The following is a 20,581-nucleotide window of genomic DNA, read 5'->3' as shown; positions in this document are numbered from 1 at the left end:
AAATGGCCTGAAATGCAAATTCCCGATGTTTGGGGATGGGATGGATGTGGGGAAGCACAAACCAACCCCACAGCAATTCCTGGGATGTGAGGAAAACTCCCGGGCAAAGGCTCTGGAAGTCAGATGGGAAAAAAATCCCAAAGGGTTAATTTGAGTGATTAATTATTGGGCTCCATCCTAACGAGCATCGCTGGGATTTATCATTTCCCTGGAGGATTTTCTTCCCTGATCCATCGTCTCAAGGGTGCTCCCCCTTCCCAGCAGGATTTGGGGAATCTCCCAGATCTCCTCAGGGAGGGATCCAGGGAGGGATCCAGGGAGGGATCCAGGAAAGGATCCAGGAGCACCAGGGAGGGATCCAAGAGCACCAGGAAAGGATCCAGGGAGATCAAGGAGAGATCCAGGAGCATCAGAGAAGGATCCAGGAACATCAGGAAAGGATCCAGGAACATCAAGGATTCAGGAATAGCCGGAAGGGATCCAGGAGCACCAGGAAAGGATCCAGGGAGATCAAGGAGAGATCCAGGAGAATAGAGAGGGATCCAGGAATAGCAGGAAAGGATCCAGAAGCATCAGGGAGAGATCCAGAAATTACAGAAAGAGATCCAGGGACACCAGGGAGGGATCCAGGAAGGGATCCAGGGACACCAGGGAGGGATCCAGGAAGGGATCCAGGGACACCAGGGAGGGATCCAGGAAGGGATCCAGGAGCATCAGGGAGGATCCAGGTGCCCCAAAATGTTCCTCCTGAACTGAGGGAAAATCTCAGAGCGCAAACCCCACCCTGCCAGGAGCAGAGCAGGACCAGAGCACCCCTGCCACTGCCACCTGTCCCCTGTGCCACCCCCACACCCAGAGCACCCCTGCCACTGCCACCTGTCCCCTGTGCCACCCCCCGAGCACCCCTGCCACTGCCCTGTGTGCGGAAAGCTCCCGATATGTGGAGAATCCCCGGTGTGCAGAGAATTCCCGGTGTTTGGAAGATTCCCGGTGTGCGGAGAGCTCCCGGTGTTCCGGTGTGAGGAGAATTCCCGTTTTGCAGAGAATTCCCGGTGTACAGAGAATTCCTGGTGTACAGAGAATTCCCGGTGTTCAGAGAATTCCCGGTGTTTGGAGGATTCCCGGTGTGCAGAGAACTCCCGGTGTACAGATAATTCCCAGTGTACAGAGAATTCCCGGTGCACAGAGAACTCCCGGTGTTTGGAGGATTCCCGGTGTACAGAGAATTCCTGGGGTTCGGAGAACTCCCGGTACGTAGAGAATTCCCGGTGTACAGAGAACTCCCAGTGTACAGATAATTCCCGGTGTGCAGAGAACTCCCGGTGTTCGGAGGATTCCCGGTGTACAGACAATTCCCGGCGTACAGAGAATTCCCGGTGTTCGGAGGACTCCCAGTGTACAGAGAATTCCCCGTGTTCGGAGGATTCCCGGTGTACAGATAATTCCCGGTGTACAGAGAACTCCCGGTGCGCAGAGAACTCCCGGTGTTCGGAGGATTCCCGGTGTTCGGAGGATTCCCGGTGTACAGAGAACTCCCGGTGTACAGAGAATTCCCGGTGTAGAGAATTCCCGGTGTACAGAGAATTCCCGGTGCACAGATAATTCCCGGTGTACAGAGAATTCCCGGTGTACAGATAATTCCCGGTGCACAGAGAATTCCCGGTGTAGAGAATTCCCGGTGTTCTGAGAATTCCCGGTGTACAGAGAATTCCCGGTGTACAGAGAATTCCCGGTGTGCAGAGAACTCCCGGTGTACAGAGAATTCCCGGTGTTCTGAGAATTCCCGGTGTACAGAGAATTCCCGGTGCACAGATAATTCCCGGTGTGCAGAGAATTCCCGGTGCACAGACAATTCCCGGTGTTCGGGCTCGCAGCCGCCGGTGCGCGGCGGGGGAAGCGCCGAGGGTTTTGCAGCGCGGGCGGCGGTGGCGCTGCCGGGACCTCGTGGCGCAACGGTAGCGCGTCTGACTCCAGATCAGAAGGCTGCGTGTTCGAATCACGTCGGGGTCACGGCGGCCGCGGGGCCGCCTTTTTCCCGCACCCCGCGGGGTTTGGGGGTTCGGGGGGCGGGGCCAGCGGGGCTTGGGGGCGGGGCCTGTGGGTTTTGGGGGTTCGGGGGCGGGGCCCGCTGGGTTTGGGGGCGGGGCCTGTGGGTTTTGGGGGTTCGGGGGGCGGGGCCCGCGGGTTTTGGGGGTTCGGGGGGCGGGGCCCGTGAATTTTGGGGGTGAACGCGGCCCCCCGGGTGTTGGGGGTGCTCCTCGTGTCCTGCTTTGGGCAGGGTGGGAGTGTATAATATAATGGAATAATTGTATTATTTTTTATATTTTTTATTTATATTTATATATTTATATATATTTATATTATTTATATATTACATTACAATAAATTATATTATATTGCATTATATTAAATGACATTATACAACAGTACGTTATATTATAGTACATTATATTACATTATTGTATAATGTAGTATACATTATATATGTATATTACATTATACATTATAATATACTATATTATATTAGGTAATGCATTACAATATATTATATTATATTATATTATATTATATTATATTATATTATATTATATTATATTATATTATATTATATTATATTATATTATATTATATTATATTATATTATATTATATTATATTATATTATATTATATTATATTATATTATATTATATTATATTATATTATATTTATTATATTATATTATATTATATTTATTATATTATATTACATTATATTACATTATATTACATTACATTACAACATTACATTATATTATATTGCATTACGTTATATTATATTGCATTACGTTATATTACATTATATTGCATTACATTATATTATATTGCATTATATTACAGTAATGTATAATGTAATACACATTTTATATGTATATTACTTTATACATTATAATATATTATATTGTATTACATTATATTACATTATTATTGTATTAATGTATAATGTAATATACATTATATATTATATTAATCACATTATATTACATTTATTGCATTACATTACATTACATTACATTATATTATTACATTAATACATAGTATAACATATATTACATTATATTACATTAGATGACACCCAGCTCTATAAAATCTCAGTTAATCGCATGAAATCGGATTTTTACAGCGATTTTTACCCGCAGCTGCTCCTGGCTCTGCTCTGTGCGGGGTCAATGATTAACCGGGAGCAAAGGCCGCCTGTCCCCGTTCCAGTTCTTTATGGAACTTCTGTTCGATTCACATCATCATGTATCAATTCGGAATTTAAATTGCATTTTTTATTTAATTATTTCATTATATTAAAATTCTAAAATTAATTTTTAAACTATTTTTTTTCATTCTTATAAATTTTTTATATTTTTTCTATTTTAAATTATTTTTAAAAATTTTCTTAATTTTTATATTATTTTATTTAAATAGTTAAAATTTTAATTAACTTTAAATTTTAATTTTTAACTATTTCTTTCAATTAAATAATGAAACTTTGTAATTAATTTCAAGTTTTTATTCAATTATTACATTAAATTAAATAATCAAAACTTTAATTGATTTTTTCATTTACTTTTAAAATTATTTCTTTAAATTAAATAATTAAACATTTTAATTCAATCTTCCATTTAATCAATGTTTTTAATTTTTAATTTAAATTTCCATTTAATTAAATAATTTTAAAAAGTTAAATAACTAAATATTTAAATTCCTTTTTAATTGTAATTTTTAAATTATTTCTTTATATAATTAAATTTTAAATAAACTTCAAATTAATTTTTAATTTAATTATTTAATTAAATTTTTAAAATTACATTTAAAATTAATTTTTAAAATATATATTTATTATAAAATCCACTAAAATCCACAGCTCAAAGCTGCTTCCACTCCATGAGCTGCAGCTCACTTGGGATGGATTTGGGGTGTTTTGGGTTTATTTTGGGGTGATTTTTCGGGTGGTTTTTGGGTGGTTTTGGGGTGGTTTTGGGATGGTTTTAGGATGGTTTTGGGGTGGTTTTGGGGTGGTTTTTGGAATGGGTTTAGGATGGCTTTTTGGGATTGATTTTGGGATGATTTTGGGGTGATTTTGGGGTGATTTTTGGATGTTTTTGGGGTGGTTTTTAGGGTGGTTTTGGGGTAGTTTTAGGATGGTTTGGGGGTGATTTTGGGATGGTTTTGGAGTGGTTTTTTTATGGTTATTGGGATGGTTTTGGGGTGTTTTTTGGGATGGGTTTGGGATGCATTTTGGGATGGGTTTTGGGATTGTTTTGTGATGGATTTTGGGGTGATTTTTGGATGTTTTTTGGGTGGTTTTAGGATGGCTTTGGGGTGGTTTTGGGGCAGTTTTTGAAGTAGTTTGGGGGTGGTTTTTGGGATGGTTTTGGGCTGGTTATTGGGGTGGTGTTGGGGCGGTTATTGCGGTGGTTTCGGGGTGGTTATTGGGGTGGTTATTGGGGTGGTTTTGGGGTGGTTATTGGGGTGGTTATTGGGGTGGTGTTGGGGCGGTTATTGGGGTGGTTTTGGGGTGGTTTTTAGGATGGTTTTGGGGTGGTTTCGGGGCGGTTTTTGAAGTGGTTTGGGGGTGGTTTTTGGGATGGTTATGGGGTGGTTATTGGGGTGGTGTTGGGGCGGTTATTGGGGTGGTTTTGGGGCGGTTATTGGGGTGGTTATTGGGGTGGTTATTGGGGTGGTTATTGGGGTGGTTTTGGGGTGGTTTTTAGGATGGTTTTGGGGTGGTTTTTGAGGTGGTTTTGTGATGTTTTTGAAGTGGTTTTTAGGATGGTTTTGGGGTGGTTTTAGGACGGTTTTTAGGACGTTTTTCCCCCGTTTTCCCAGGTCCCTGCCTGCCTGGAACCCGTCTCCCCGCGTTTGTCCCACGGGCAGGCGCAGCTGGTGGATTTCACCCCACGGGGAAAAACCTGATGGAGAAATCCCAGAGTTCTGGGCTCCTGTCGGCACCAATTAAGGGACTCCCTGCACAGAGAACATCCTTAATTAACTCCTTAATTAACTGTCAGCCTGAAAAATCTCAGGGAAAAAATTAGGGATTTCCCATCCCCTGCGTTTTTCTCCCTGCTGGCACAACAAAATCCTTATTTTCCCTCTTTATTTACCAAAAAATAAAAAAAAAAAAGTTTTCCCTCTTTATCCACAAAAGGAAAAAAAAAAAATCCATTTTCCCTTTTCAACCACAACATTATTTTTTATAATTATTATTTAAATTATATATAATGTATTATTAGATATTATTATTGAAAATATTGTTATAATTTAAATTATTATTATTGTTGTTATTATTATTGTTGTTGTTGTTGTTGTTGTTGTTACTATTGTTATTATTGTTGTTATTATTATTATTATTACTACTACTACTACTATTATTTTTAAAACCAACCAAAACTCCCTTTTCTGCTTTTCCAGAGCTGATTTTTCCCATTTCCCCCCCATTTTAGTTCCTCCTGCTGCTCCCCCGCCCCCATTTCCCATCCCAGGAATGGTTTTGGGATGGAGTTGGCTCAGCCTGAGGTGCCGCAGGTGAGAAAAAGGGAATTAAAACCGGGAATTAAAAACCTCCCTGGTGTCATCTGCAGGAATTCCTGCTCCTCTCCTGCTGTTCCCATGGAAACAGATGTGGAATTGCAGGGATTTTATCGATTTTCAGGACTATTATTAATTTTTTCCCCCTTTAACAGCAATATTTCCTTTATCATTCCCAAGCAGGCTGGGGCAAACAAAAAATCTGCTTTTATGGGGAACCAAAAAAAAAAAAAGAAATCATTGAAGGATTTTTTTTTTTTTCCCCACCAAGTTATTCTGTAGCACTTTGAGGAGAAAAAGATGATTTTAACACTTTTTGAGACAACCAGGTCAGGGAAGAAAAATCCCGGGATGGGGGCAGGTTGGGAATTGGCTCCAAAGGCTCCAACATCCCGCTCCTGTGAGCTCATTGTGGGATGAGGGAGCAGAATTTTGGGAATTGGCTCCAACATCCCACTCTGAGATCCTTGTGGGGTGTGGGAACAGAATTTTGGGAATTGGCTCCAACATCCCGCTCCTCTGAGATCCTTGTGGGATGCAGGGAGAGAAATTTTGGGAATCAGCTCCAAAGGGTCCAACATCTCACTCCCGTGAGTTCCTTGTGGGATGTTGGAGCAGAATTTTGGGAATCAGCTCCAAAGGATCCAGCATTCCCCTGCTCTGAGCTCCCTGTGGGGTGCAGGGAGAGAAATTCTGGGAATCAGCTCCAAAGTCCAACATTCCACTCCTCTGAGCGCCTTGTGGGGTGTAGGAGCTGCAGAGAGCAAAATTTTAGGAATTGGCTCCAGAGGCTCCAACATCCCACTCCTGTGAGCTCATTGTGGGATTCAGGAGCAGAATTTTGGGAATTGACTCCAACATCCTGCTCCTCCAAGCTCCTTGTGGGATGTGGGAACAGAATTTTGGGAATCAGCTCCAACATCCCGCTCCTGTGAGCTCCTTGTGGGGTGCAGGAGCAGAATTTTGGGAATCAGCTCCAAGGGTTCCAACATCCCGGTTCTCTGAACTTCTGGGATGCAGGGAGAGAAATTTTGGGAATCAGCTCAAAGGGTCCAACATCTCACTCCTGTGAGCTCCTTGTGGGATGTGGTGAGCAGAATTTTGGGAACTGATTCCAAAAACTCCAACTTCCCACTCCTCTGAGCTTCTCGTGGGGTGCAGGATCAGAATTTTGGGAATTGGCTCCAGAGGCTCCAAAATCCCGCTCCTCCGAGCTCCTTGTGGGATGCAGGAACGGAATTTTGGGATTTAGTTCCACGGGCTCCAACATCATGCTCCTGTGAGCTCCTTGTGGGGTGCGGGAGCAGAATTTTGGGAATCGGCTCCAAGGGTTCCAACATCCCGGTTCTCTGAGCTTCTGGGATGCAGAGAGAGAAATTTTGGGAATCAGCTCCAAAGGGTCCAACATCCCACTCCTGTGAGCTCCTTGTGGGATGTGGTGAGCAGAATTTTGGGAATTGATTCCAAAAACTCCAACTTCCCGCTCCTCTGAGCTTCTCGTGGGGTGCAGGAGCAGAATTTTGGGAATCGGCTCCAGAGGCTCCAACATCCCGCTCCTCTGATCTCCTTGTGGGATGCAGGGAAAGAAATTTTGAGGTTCTGCTGCCCCAGCCGCCCTTTTCCCCATTTTGGGGTGGCATCCATGGGGATGGGCTCTTCCCTGGCTGATCCCCGGGATCCTCCCATCCCTTCCCAGACACTCTCTGCCTCCTCTCAGCTCCGGCTTTCCCGATTTTTACCAAAATTCCCGGGAATTTTCGGGCGAGGAGCGGGGGGAGCGCCGCGGTTCCAGAACATCCTGTGCGAGCGTGGCGAGCCATAAAAGGCTCAGGGATGGATCGGGAACGCCGGGAATTCGCACGCACAGCCCCGAGGAGGAGCCCAGCTGGGGAAACCCTCCCCGCCCTGAGTGTCCTACATCTTCCAGAGGGGGAACAGCAGCGCCGCTGGATTTACGCGGATTTTTCTTTTTTTTTTAATATTTTCCCCTCTTCCCACGCAGCAATTCCCAGTCCCAGCTGCTCCCGGCGCCGCTCGCAGCCCGGCGGGGAGTGGGAGGAAGGGGATGCTCGGAGGATTTGGGAAAATCCGAAGCATTTCCAGCCATGCTCCACCTGGCGCGGCGGCTCCGGGGCTGTGAGTATTCCCGAGAAATCCTGGAAAAGAAAGGAGGGAGGGAAGGAGGGAATTCCTCGCTGGAGGTCGTTTTGGGGGATGCTTTGTGACCGCGTGTCCTCCCAGGCTTTTCAGGAACAGCCACACGCAAAGCTTGGAGTTTGTTTTTGCCTTCGAAAAATTGGGTGGGGAAAGATGATTTTTTTTCCCCCTCACTTTTTATGAAAAAGGATGGGGTTTTCCCATACTTTCTCCCCCCAAAATCCCATATTTTCAGCTTTTCTCCTCCCAGCATCCCCAATCCTATTTTTCTGGCCTTTCTCCCAGACCAGGCCCGGCAGGGATGGGGTTGCTGTGACCTCTCCCAGCTGTGATCTGGCCCGAGCTCTTCCCATTCCCTCTGCAGCCGGAATAAAGAGGAAAAGGAGCTCTGGAAACACAACCTGGGAGGCTGCAGGGCTTGAAAAGCCTCTCTGTGTTTGACTCGTGCAGGAGAGCAGCTGCTGGGGCACAGGGAGCTTTTTTGGGGGCGAGGGGAAGGATTCAGGATCCTGGTGGGAGCTGGGTAGGGGAGGGAGACCTTTTGCTCTCGCAGGTGGGTTCTTGCTCTTGAATTCAATTAAATTCCATGATTTAAATTAAATTAAGACTCCTGAGCACAACTGTGACATGAGCAAACCTCACCTTGTTCTGCTGATTTTTCCACCCACTCAGGATTTTTTTAAAAAAGGCTGATTTGGGCTATTTGAAAAAAAAAAACGAAGCAGCTTTTGTCCCTGTCCCGGAGCTGTGACACCCCTGCCATTCCTGCTGAGGGATATTTCCATCCACAACCCCTCTCCCCACCATCGGAAAGCGCAGCTGGCAGGAGGAGGCAGGAGCGGATCCCGGGGGATCCAGCCCCTCCCGCATCCCAAAGGATGCTCAGAGCGCTGCTCTGCCCGGCACAATTAAATCCAATTCCAATGATTTTCGCTGTTTTTGCTGCTTTTTTCCAGGCAGAGGCGGGGAGCCGGTGAGGTTTTGTTGTTGTTGTTTTTTTCCGGGTGGTTGTTACTATGGCGAGGGAGCTGAGCCGGGGAGGTCAGGAATTCCCGGCTGACAATTCCAAGCCTGTTCCTTTCATTCCCAGCTGCCGGGCTTGGAGCAAAAACACCAGAACCCGGCCGTTCCCAGCCCCTTTTCCCTCGGGACACGGGGGAGAGGAAGAACATTTTTCCCGGAGTTTCCCCGGTGGATTTCTCTGCCCCACTGAGGAGGGGCTGGCTGGGTTTGACCCGCTCTGGTGGCAGGTGGAGTTTTGGGGCTGTGAGGATCATCCCGGCTCTGTCCCGTTCCCAAACGGGAGGAAATTTGGCTCCCAGCCCCCTGGAATTTCAACCCTGGAGCAGCAAAACTTCCAAATCCTGGAGAGAAGAGAGATGGGAAGGGAAAGGAGCTGCTCTGACATCTCCCCCTGTTCATCCCATGAATCCTTTGGAATCTCACCCACCTGGCTCTGATAAATCCCAAATTATTGCAGATCTATAAATGCCACGAATCCTCCAAAACGAGGGCTGGGTTTTCCTTGGAGGGAATATCCAGGGAGAGGTCTCTGACCCCCTCTCCGGGGCTGTCCCTGCCCATCCACGCTCCAAATCCACTTGGAAAAAAAAACCCTGGAGGGTTTCTCAAACCAAGGAATTTCATCCTGCAGGGATAAGGAGCGGAGAGGGCTCGGCCCCATCTCCTCTGGTGGAAAAGCAATTTCCTTTCCTTTGGATTTCCAGTGTCAATTAGTCTGGGAGGATGAAGCGATAATTCGATAATTCCCCGGGCCTGGGAGGGGAATGTGGCCGCAGGACGCTCTGCCAGCTCCCGGTGAAATCCAGGTGATTTTTGGAGCGCCGGAGGCGAAGGAATTCAGGAATTCAGCGTGAGAGCCTGACCTTGATTTCCTTGAAATAGCACGGGAGGGAAGAGGAGCAGATTCTTTGTGTGCCAAGGCAGCTGAATTCAGGCAGAGCTTTGCATTCCAGCGGAATTCCCGGCTTTTTGCTCCGTGGTTCCCATGGAGGACCCACCTGAAGAAATCTTCAACCCTCTCTGCGTGCTGGGATGTCGAAAAGGAATTTTTAGGCCATTTTAGGCAATTATTGCTGATCTTTGGACGGAGAAATTGCCTGGCCCCAGCCGGGTTCTGCTGCTGGCAGGCACTGGAGTGGCGCTGGTTGTGTCTCATCCCAGCACTTTGGATTTGAAGGAATAGAGGGCAGGAATGCCTGGACGCGAATCCATCAAGCAGCTGGAAACAGGAGCTGCCTCTGCTTTGCTAATTAGCCAGCCCAGGCTGAACTTGTCCATAAAAATTCACCTGGAAAGAAAAATCCATCATCCATGGGAGCAAAACCCCAGCGCTGCCGGGAACAAATCCCGGGGATGCTGCTCGCTGCTTTTTCCTTTATTCTGGGAGGGTGGAAAGCGTCGCTTGATGTGCCGCTGCTGCTTTTTTGTCGTGGCTTTGTGTCCCTTTGTCCCCGCGGAGCCGGGAATTGCACCGGGAATTGCACCGGGAATTGCACCGGGAATTGTGGATGGCCCCACGCCAGGCCCTGCTGCTGGAGGGTTTCTCATTTATTTATTTTTATTTTTATTTATTCTCATTTCTTTATTAATTCCTCATGCGATAAATGATGTTGAGCGCGCTCCTGAACATTCATTTGGGAAGATAAATAATAATAAAAACAAACAAGCCCTGCTTGGATTAATCAGATTTTATGGAGTTGGGTGGGAAGGGATTTTCCTGCCAGCATTGCTTTTGTCCCTCTCCCTTCGCCCTCTCTCCGTCCTCCCACGCTAATTAAACTCATTTTTATCACTCTTAATGACCGAGAGAGAAGATGGAGCTCTTTTCCCCCGGGGTTTCAGAGCTGGGGGTCCGCATCCCTGAGGGGGAGGATGTGAGGAAGGTCGGGAGGAGGAATCTGCTGGCTCAGAGAAGGAGAAGTTCCCCAGCCGGCAGAAAACAGGCGTGGAAGGAGCAGAGGCCCGGTTGGAATGTCACCCGGGGAGCAGCAGGACAAACTGACTCCAACCTTCTCCCTGGTTTGGGGTTGGTTTTGGGTGGGCTTTTTGTCCCCTTTTTTTTTTTTAATTTATTTTCCCATCTCTTTTTGTTTTGTTTTATTTTTAGGCTCGGTCTCTGCGTGAGCTGCTGAGGCGGCTCTGGAGCCACAGGATTGATGGAGAGGCGCTGAAAGGTGGCGGGGGTGCTCGGGGGTGGCAGAGGGGACAGGGGAGAGTGGCAGGGGTGCTTTAGGGGTGACACAAGGGATAGGTGACAGTGGCAGGGGTGTTCTGAGGGTGACACAGTGGACAGGTGAAGAGTGGCAGGGGTGTTCTGGGGGTGGGGGTGACACAGGGGACAGGCAGCAGGGGCAGCTGCCCTGCCACTCTCTCCCATCCCCTGTGTCACCCCCAGGGGTGCTCTGGGTGTGGGGGTGGCACAGGGGACAGGTGGCAGTGGCAGGGGTGCTCTGGTCCTGCTCTGCTCCTGGCAGGGTGAGGTTTGCGCTCTGAGATTTTCCCTCAGTTCAGGAAGAACATTTTGGGGCTGGAGCATGTCCAGGGGAGGGAACCGGGCTGGGAAAGGGTTTGGAGAATCCTGAGGGAGCTGGGAAGGGTTTGGAATATTCTGAGGGATCTGGGAAGGGTTTGGAGAGCCCCGAGGGAGCTGGGAAGGGTTTGGAGAGCCCTGAGGGAGCTGGGGAGGGTTTGGAGAGCCCTGAGGGAGCTGGGAAGGGTTTGGAGAGTCCTGAGGGAGCTGGGAAGGGTTTGGAGAGTCCTGAGGGAGCTGGGAAGGGTTTGGAGAGCCCTGAGGGAGCTGGGAAGGGTTTGGAGAGCCCTGAGGGATCTGGGAAGGGTTTGGGGAGTCCTGAGGGAGCTGGGCAGGGGCTCAGCCTGGAGCAAAGGAGGCTCAGGGGGAATTTCTGGCTCTGCACAACTCCTGACAGAAGGGGACAGCCGGGGGGGATTTGGGATTTTATCCCAGGGAACAGGGACAGGAGGAGAGGGAACGGCCTCAGGCTGTGCTGGGGAGGCTCAGGTTGGACATCAGCAGGAATTTCCTCATGGAAAGGGCTGGAAGGGGCTGCCAGGGAGGTTTGGATGTGTCCAAATAATTCCTGGACGTGGCACTGACTGCTCAGGGTGGGGATCGGGCACAGCTTGGCCGATCCTGGAGAACTTTTCCACCCTCATTGATCCCAAAATTCTCTTTTCCAGCATAAACCCCTTCCCGGCGGCCACCATGGAGCTGCCCAGCACCAAGGACTTCCAGTGGAAGTCGCTGGCGCCGCTGCCCAGCCGCAGGGTTTACTCCACGCTGGTGGAGGCGGGCGGGCAAGTCTTTGCCGTGGGCGGCTGCGACGACAACGGCGTCCCCGTGGACTCCTTCGAGGTCTACTCGCCCGAGGCCGACCAGTGGGCATCGCTGCCCGCCATGCCCACCGCCAGGGCCGGCGTGGCCGTGACCGTGCTGGGCAAGAGGATCATGGTGATCGGCGGCGTGGGCGCCGACCAGCTGCCGCTGAAGGTGGTGGAGATGTACAACACGGACGAGGGGCGCTGGAGGAAGCGCAGCTCGCTGCGGGAGGCGGCCATGGGCATCTCGGTGACGTCCAAAGGCGAGTGTTGGGGAAGGGGAAGGTTTGGCAAGGAGGTTTCGCTGGAAGCTCTCTGAGTGTGGAACCTGAGGAGGCATAGAGACGGAAGCAAGTTTGGATGTAGAGGAATAATAATAGATTGTGGAGATCTTCCCTGAGGATCCTCCTGGTGGGGAGACCCCTAAAAAGTTGTGTCAATGTCTTGGGGTGCTGAAGGTCAGGGTGACCCCGAGATCATGAAGAGTCTTTGCCTCCTAGCCCCGCAGCCAAAGGAGGAGCCTGGAATGCTCCGATTGCGCTTTCAAGGTTGTTTATTTCTCTTTATCTGTAACATTCTTTCTCTGACCTGCCGAGATCTGCCTAGCAAGGAGGCCGATTGCACTTTCAAGGTTGTTTATTTCTCTTTATGTGTAACATTCTCTCTCTGACCTGCCGAGATCTGCCTAGCAAGTCCACCATAACATTCTGCCCCGAGCCTCGGGCAGCTCCCACCTTACAGACTCAAAACTACGTGTCTGTGTTTACAATTTATTATCTATTCCCATCACCCATGTTAGACTGTGAATCTCTACCTTTAACCAATAGAAAAGTGTCACCACCACAGCAAGACATGGAGGACAAGATGAAGGAGAAGAAGGCCAGGACATGCTCAAATCCCTCCATCTTGTACCCCCTTGAACCCCATTCTAAAACCCCCAAATTTCTACTTTTCCACCCTGTGTTAACTCAACTACCACACCACTCAAACCCTTGTGGTTTGTAATTCCTTATACAAAACCGACAGCTTTTTCCGCAGGGTAAAATTGAAGCCACGGCTGTTTTTGACTTCTTGCAGAGTCTGCTATAGACGGCGTGCAAAACTTTAGATAAGATAACAATAAACAAGAAGCTGAAGACCCAAAAAGCCTCATGGATCTCCTTTTCCTGACACAGAACCGCTCCAGGAGGGTTTCCCCAGCAGGAGAACCCCCAGGGAGGGGCCCAATGTGAGCCAAGAAATGGATAACAATGTGACCAAAACTAAAGGGTGCTCAGGCTTGTCTGCTGCTGGAGCTGACAGCAGTAGGTGTGGCTCTGTCACCCACAGACTGCTGTAAAATCTTCTAGAATACAATATATAACAATAAATATAATATGTATATAAAATCTATACAATATATAATAATACACATGATATATAATACAATAAACAGCATTTTGAAGAGCCACCTGGAGTTCGCACTGGGGATTTGGGGATCTGGTTGATAAATTGGTGATTGTGAGTTCGAAGGCCCCAAGTTGGGCAACTCCCTGGGGGCTCCCCTGGCAGGGGAGACCCTCCGGAGCAGTTCTGTGTCAGGAAAAGGAGATGCACATTGGACCTTTTGGGTCTTCAGCTTCTGTTTATTGATATCCTATCAAAGTTCTGTGTCAGGAAAAGGAGATGCACATTGGACTTTTTGGGTCTTCAGCTTCTGTTTATTGTTATCTTATCAAAACTTCAGCACGCCGTCTGCACCAGACTCTGTGTGCAGGAAAAACAGCACAAAAATGGCTAAAAATCTCCTGTTACAAGTCTTTTTAAGTCTAATCAAAACTAAGCTACTCAATTAAGAAGTGACACCTAAATTATTTCCCTTTCTACCCCAATAACCGACCCCTAAAAACCCGCAATGTGGATTTTTCTACCCAATTACAAGATACCACCCAAACCCAAGAAGAAAGAGGAAGAAGAGGAGAGAAGAAAGGAACTCGAGACAACAATTTATATCCTCCACCTTGAACCCATCTATAACATCCTAAAAATCCTAAAACCTAAATTTCTCACCCATGTGACATGCTACACTACAATCTCTATAATTTATTTCACACTCTTGTGGTTTCTAGTTTACTTTGAGGGTTTGGAATTTTTCTCCATGAGTGAGGGTCAAAGTCAGTGTTTTCCTGGGAGTCAGGACACCCCGGGCAGACAGAGAAATTCCCGATGCCCTGGGTTCCCACAGGTGATTAAAGGTTGGGCTTGATGAGCTTGGAGGTTTTTCCTGGCTTTTATTCTGTGCTCAGGCACAAAATCTCTCCGGGCAGCACTCCAGGGTTGCTTTGTTCGCCTCCAAAACCTCTTCTATGCTTCCAGGAGTTGGGGCTCGTGCGTTTGTCACCTCCCACCCTCCTGAGCTGCTCCTTGGGAGGTTGGAAGCACAGACAGAGCCACCACTCCTGGGTTTGTCACCAGCCCTGGCTCTGCTGTCCCTGGGGGCGATTTGGACAGCTCCGAGCTCCGGGGGCTCAGATCCAACTTTCTTGTGGGTTTACAGCAAATTCTGGTCCTTGGGTGGATTTTTTTGCAGGGGAGGGGGATTTCTGGTGCTTTCCCAGAGCAGTTTTGTGGATTTTTTTTTTTTTTTTTTGCAAGGGGGGATGGATTTCTGCTGCTTTCCTATAATAATTGTATGGGATTTTTGGGATTTTTTTGGCCCAGATTACAGGGTGTACGCAGCGGGCGGGATGGGCTCGGACCTGCGGCCCCACAACTTCCTGCAGCACTACGACGTGCTCAAGGACATCTGGGTGTCCCTGGCTGCCATGCCCACCCCCCGCTACGCAGCCACGTCCGTCCTGAGGGGCACCAAGATCTACGTGCTGGGTAAGGACCAGCCCTGCCTCCTCCGCTCTTCTTTCTCTTTCCTTCCCCATCCTTCCTCTTCTTCTCCTTCTCTTTCCTTTTCCTTCCATTCTCTTCATTTTTCTTCTTTCTCCTTCCCTTTCCTTTTCCTTCCTTTTTCTTTCTTCTCCTTCATTTTCTTTCCTTTTTCTTCATTTTTCTTCCTTTTCCTTGTTTTCCCTTCTTTTCCCTTCCTTTTCCTTCCTTTTCCTTCCTTTTCCTTCTTTTCCCTTCTTTTCCCTTCCTTTTCCTTCCTTTTCCTTCTTTTCCCTTCTTTTCCCTTCCTTCTCCTTCCTTTTCCTTCCTTTTCCTTCTTTTCCCTTCTTTTCCCTTCTTTTCCCTTCCTTTTCCTTCCTTTTCCTTCCTTTTCCTTCCTTTTCCTTCCTTTTCCTTCCTTTTTCTTCTTTCTTTTTCCTTTTTCTTAATTTCTGTTCTTTTTTCTTCCTTCTTCCTTCTCATTAGATTTTTTTCCTTTTGCTTCCTTTTGCATCTTTTCCTTCACCTTTTTTCTTCCTTCTCCTCTTTCTCCTCCTCTTCCTCCTTCATGCCTGGCACTGGGATAACTGGGATCCGAGCACTGGGATGACTGGGATCTCTGGCACTGGGATGACTGGGATCCGAGCACTGGGATAGCTGGGATCCGAGCACTGGGATGACTGGGATCCAAGCACTGGGATAACTGGGATCTGAGCACTGGGATAACTGGGATCCAAGCACTGGGATGACTGGGATCCAAGAACTGGGATGATTGGGATCCCCGGCACTGGGATAACTGGGATCCAAGCACTGGGATGACTGGGATCCAAGCACTGGGATAACTGGGATCCAAGCACTGGGATAACTGGGATCTGAGCACTGGGATAACTGGGATCCAAGCACTGGGATAACTGGGATCCCCGGCACTGGGATGACTGGGATCCAAGCACTGGGATAACTGGGATCCAAGCACTGGGATGACTGGGATCCAAGCACTGGGATAACTGGGATCCAAGCACTGGGATAACTGGGATCCAAGCACTGGGATAACTGGGATCCAAGCACTGGGATGACTGGGATCCAAGCACTGGGATAACTGGGATCCGAGCACTGGGATAACTGGGATCCGAGCACTGGGATAACTGGGATCCAAGCCCTGGAAGCAGCAGCTGCTCCAGCTCTCCTGCTCTCAGCAGCTCAGGCCAGGCCTCACTGGATCCGAGCTCCTGGAATTCCAAACCCAATCCCAGCTCTGTTCTGAGTCTGTCTGGATTAAACCGGCGCATTTCAAACCCCTCCCTGTGCCAGCACCACGGGCAGCGGGGAGAGGTGGCAAAATTCAGATTTTTCCTGTCCCGAGACAGAGAAAAGGAGCAGAGAGGCCAAAAATACGAAATTTCACTCGGGGCTGCAGGCATGCCTCAGGTTTTGGATTTTCTATTTTTCATATTCTGTGCTGCTTTCGTGTGTGGGTCTGAGATTTGTATTATGGGATGGTGAGGTCTCTGCTGGGGACCAAGGACAAATGATCCAAACCTCAGGCCCAGGAGCACAAACACCGTGGGCTGGAGAGAGAAAAACAAGGATGGAACTTGATGGGCTGGAATTGAACAATTAAGTCCAATATACAAATAGAGCAGAACTTATAAAAATGAGAGACCCCGTGAGCAGTTGTCCATTTTGTGACCATTTTGTGACCTGTGACAGCATCAGGTATAGGGGACGGTAAAGAAGGTGACATGTGAACTCCATCATCCAGAAAGCAAATTCTTTTTTTTTTAATTAACAAACCCATGCTTTTTATACCCTAAATGGCAACAAGTGGACTTGATTGGTCCTTTAATTAAAACACCATCACCGCTGGCTAATGAAGAAACCACCCTTTGGTAAACAAATCTCCATAGCACATTCCACATGTGCACAACAAGAGGTGCAGCAAGCAGATAAGAGTTGTTTCTTGTTCTTTTTTCTGATCTTCTCGCAGCACAGAGAAGGATCTGCACACCACACTCCACATGTGCACAACACCAGCTGCAGCAGGTTAAGACAGGAATTGTTTCTCCTTCTTTTTTTTAATCTTCTCACAGCCTTTTCCAGGATGACGAGTGGGAAATTTGTGTGTTTCTTTGTGTGAGCAGAGAGCTGCTGCCCAAGGTGGATCCATTGAGGCCCGTTAATAAATCCCTGCGTTATTCCTGAGCTCTGCCCAGTCTCTGCTCCAGCTCGGCCTTCCCAAGGCTGCTCCATCCCTGAGCTGGAATTCTGGAATTCCCTCTCCTTCCCAGGGGGAAGGCAATCCAAGTACGCCGTCAACGCCTTCGAGGTTTTCGACACGGACACGCGCTCGTGGACCAAGTTCCCCAACATTCCCAACAAAAGAGCCTTCTCCAGCTTCGTGCCCACCGAGGAGAAGCTCTTCAGCCTCGGGGGGCTGCGCCAGGGCCGGCTCTACCGGCAGCCCAAGTTCATGAGGACCGTGGATGTGTTCGACCTGGAGCAAGGTGGGAGCCCCTGGCCCTTCCCGAGGGGCTTGGGGACACAGGGATGGGTTTGGGGACACAGGGATGGGTTTGGGGTCACAGGGATGGGTTTGGGGACACAGGGATGGGTTTGGGCACACAGGGATGGGTTTGGGCACACAGGGATGGGATTGGGGTCACAGGGATGGGTTTGGGGTCACAGGGATGGGTTTGGGGTCACAGGGATGGGTTTGGGGACACAGGGATGGGTTTGGGGTCACAGGGATGGGTTTGGGGACACAGAGATGGGTTTGGGGTCACAGGGATGGGTTTGGGGACACAGGGATGGGTTTGGGGTTTGGGGTCACAGGGATGGGTTTGGGGACACAGGGATGGGATTGGGGTCATAGGGATGGGTTTGGGGACACAGGGATGGGTTTGGGGTCATAGGGATGGGTTTGGGGTCACAGAGATGGGTTTGGGGACACAGGGATGGGTTTGGGATCACAGGGATGGGTTTGGGGACACAGGGATGGGTTTGGGGTCACAGGGATGGGATTGGGGTTTGAGGACACAGAGGGCTGGGTTTGGGGTCACAGAGGGCTGGGTTTGGGGTTTGGGGTCCCAAAGAGCTGGGTTTGCAGTCACAGGGATGGGATTGGGGACAGTTGGGAACACACAGGGCTGGGTTTGGGGTTTGGGGACACACAGGGCTGAGTTTTGGGTCACAGAGGGCTGGGTTTGGGGGTTGGGGGCACACAGGGCTGGGTTTGGGGGTTGGGGACACACAGTGCTGGGTGTGGGGTCACAGGGATGGGATTGGGGTCTCAGGGCTGGGTTTGGGGTTTGGAAATGCACAAGACTGAGTTTGGGGACACACAGGGCTGGGTTTGGGGTTTGGGGACACACAGGGCTGGGTTTGGGGTTTGGGGACACACAGGGCTGGGTTTGGGTTTTGGGGACACACAGGGCTGGGTTTGGGGTTTGGGGTCACAGAGGGCTGGGTTTGGGGGTTGGGGACACACAGGGCTGAGTTTGGGGTCACAGAGGGCTGGGTTTGGGGGTTGGGGACACACAGTGCTGGGTGTGGGGTCACAGGGATGGGATTGGGGTCTCAGGGCTGGGTTTGGGGTTTGGGACCCACAGGGCTGAGTTTGGGGACACACAGGGCTGGGTTTGGGGTTTGGGACCCACAGGGCTGTGTTTGGGGCTCTGCCATCCTTGCTGCTGCCTTGAGCTCAGCTTAGGGGACGATTTCCAGTCAGGATCACCAAGCGGAACGGGAAAACCTCCATCCCGAGGCAGCTGAATCCAGCACTGAACCTGGGCCAAACCCAACCCATTCCATGGGGCTTTATCACCCCGAGGTGCAGCAGCCACACTGCCCTCCCACGAGCAGGGGCTCAGAGAGGCGGAGGCTGCTCCAGGAGGGGGTGATCCCACAAAACCCAGCGTGTCCTGTCCCTCCAGGTGGGTGGATGAAGATGGAGCGCTCCTGCTACCTGAAGAAAAGGCGAGCAGACTTCGTGGCCGGCTACCTGCGAGGCAGAGTTGTCGTGGCTGGGGGCCTGGGTGAGCCTCTGGGACTCTGGGAACCCTTAAAAAGGTGTGGGAATTGTTGTCATCCCAAAAAAAAAAACCAAAAAAACAAAAAAAGGAGAAATCCCGGTGCTGGCTGGTGGGAGGGAAAAACAAACCCCATAAGGAAATGGGGTACAAAGCAGCCAAGAGAAGCTCGATCCCAGATCATCCAGCGCCTCCTTTTGTGCTTCCAGGGAATCAGCCGACTGTGCTGGAGTCGGCAGAGGCTTTCCACCCCGAGAAGAACAAGTGGGAGAGCCTCCCCCCCATGCCCACCCCGCGCTGCGCCTGCTCCAGCATCGCTCTGCGGGACTGCCTGCTGGCCGTGGGGGGCGTCAGCCAGGGGCTCAGCACGGCCGTGGAGGCGCTGTGCATCTCGGATTGCTGACCCCAGAGCCCTGGAACACATCCCTGTGCATCTCGGATTCCTGGTTGGAACCCTCCGGAGGAGAATCCCACCTGGAACAGATCCCTGTGCCTCTCGGATTCCTGATCTGAGCCTCCCTGGAGGAGAATCTCACCTGGGACAGATCCCTGTGCCTCTCTGATTCCTGACCCAATCCCACCTGGAACAGGGTCTGGAACCCCCCAGAGGAGAATCCTACCTGGAACAGGTCCCTGTGCCTCTTGGATTCCAGATTGGAATTCACCTGGCGGAGAATCCCACCTGGAACAGGGCCCTGTGCCTCTTAGATTCCTGATCCAATCCTACCTGGGACAGATCCCTGTGCCTCTCGGATTCCTGATTGGAACCCCCCAGAGGAGAATCCCACAGAGGACCCACAGGGCCCTGTGCCTCTCAGATTCCTGATTGGAACTCACCTGGAGGAGAATCCCACCTGGAACAGGTCCCTGTGCTCTCTGATTCCTGATTGGAACCCCCCGGAGGAGAATCCTACCTGGAACAGGGCCCTGTGCCTCTCTGATTCCTGGTCCAATCCCACCTGGAACAGGGTCTGGAACCCCCCGGAGGAGAATCCCACCTGGAACAGATCCCTGTGCCTCTCGGACTCCTGATTGGAACTCACCTGGAGGAGAATCCTACCTGGAATAGGACCCTGTGCCTCTCTGATTTCTGATCCAATCCTACCTGGAACAGATCCCTGTGCTCTCTGATTCCTGATCTGAGCCCCCCTGGAGGAGAATCTCACCTGGAACAGGGCCCTGTGCCTCTCGGATTCCAGATTGGAACTCACCTGGAGGAGAATCCCACCTGGAACAGGGCCCTGTGCCTCTCAGATTCCTGATTGGAACTCACCTGGAGGAGAATCCTGCCTGGAATAGGACCCTGTGCCTCTCTGATTCCTGGTCCAATCCCACATGGAACAGGGTCTGGAACCCCCCGGAGGAGAATCCCACCTGGAACTCATCCCTGTGCCTCTCGGATTCCTGATTGGAACTCACCTGGAGGAGAATCCTACCTGGAACAGGGCCCTGTGCCTCTCTGATTCCTGATCCAAGCCCACCTGGAACAGGGTCTGGAACTCCCCGGAGGAGAATCCCACCTGGAACAGAGCCCTGTGCCTCTCGGATTCCTGATCCAATCCCACCTGGAGGAGAATCCCACCTGGAACAGGGCCCTGTGCCTCTCGGATTCCTGATCCAAT

The 20,581-nt window shown here is 49.9% G+C and overlaps 1 protein-coding gene, 1 long non-coding RNA gene and 1 other non-coding gene across 6 annotated transcripts; 2 read left to right on the top strand and 1 right to left on the bottom strand.

Annotated features, from left to right (window-relative positions):
* Positions 1-1,938: 1,938 nt before the first annotated feature.
* TRNAW-CCA (transfer RNA tryptophan (anticodon CCA)) lies at positions 1,939-2,010 on the top strand. Its single transcript has one exon. It is a non-coding gene; the product is annotated as a tRNA-Trp (tRNA).
* A 5,378-nt stretch (positions 2,011-7,388) lies between these two features.
* Positions 7,389-20,233, top strand: KLHDC8A (kelch domain containing 8A). Of its 4 annotated transcripts, XM_072918848.1 has the most exons (9): positions 7,389-7,695; positions 9,622-10,278; positions 10,847-10,913; positions 11,938-12,338; positions 14,776-14,940; positions 17,220-17,435; positions 18,864-18,965; positions 19,169-19,405; positions 20,159-20,233. In XM_072918848.1, the coding sequence occupies exons 4-8, from the start codon at positions 11,963-11,965 to the stop codon at positions 19,360-19,362; spliced, it is 1,053 nt and encodes a 350-aa protein (XP_072774949.1). In that variant the 5' UTR covers positions 7,389-7,695; positions 9,622-10,278; positions 10,847-10,913; positions 11,938-11,962; the 3' UTR covers positions 19,363-19,405; positions 20,159-20,233. The 4 variants fall into 4 exon arrangements, with proteins under 4 accessions (XP_072774949.1, XP_072774948.1, XP_072774950.1 ...); XM_072918847.1 differs by lacking the exon at positions 9,622-10,278 and having other exon boundaries at positions 7,390-7,695; XM_072918849.1 differs by lacking the exons at positions 7,389-7,695; positions 9,622-10,278 and adding an exon at positions 9,279-9,288.
* On the bottom strand, positions 7,541-9,306 carry LOC121471159 (uncharacterized). The gene is made up of 2 exons (XR_005982577.2): positions 9,167-9,306; positions 7,541-7,715 (listed from the first exon to the last, which is right to left on the bottom strand). It is a non-coding gene; the product is annotated as an uncharacterized lncRNA (long non-coding RNA).
* Positions 20,234-20,581: the final 348 nt, after the last annotated feature.

This window comes from Taeniopygia guttata, chromosome 26, assembly GCF_048771995.1.
Source record: "Taeniopygia guttata chromosome 26, bTaeGut7.mat, whole genome shotgun sequence".
NCBI lineage: Eukaryota > Metazoa > Chordata > Aves > Passeriformes > Estrildidae > Taeniopygia > Taeniopygia guttata.
The sequence above is the reverse complement of the archived record's forward strand: the minus strand, read 5'-3'. Positions and strand labels throughout refer to the sequence as shown.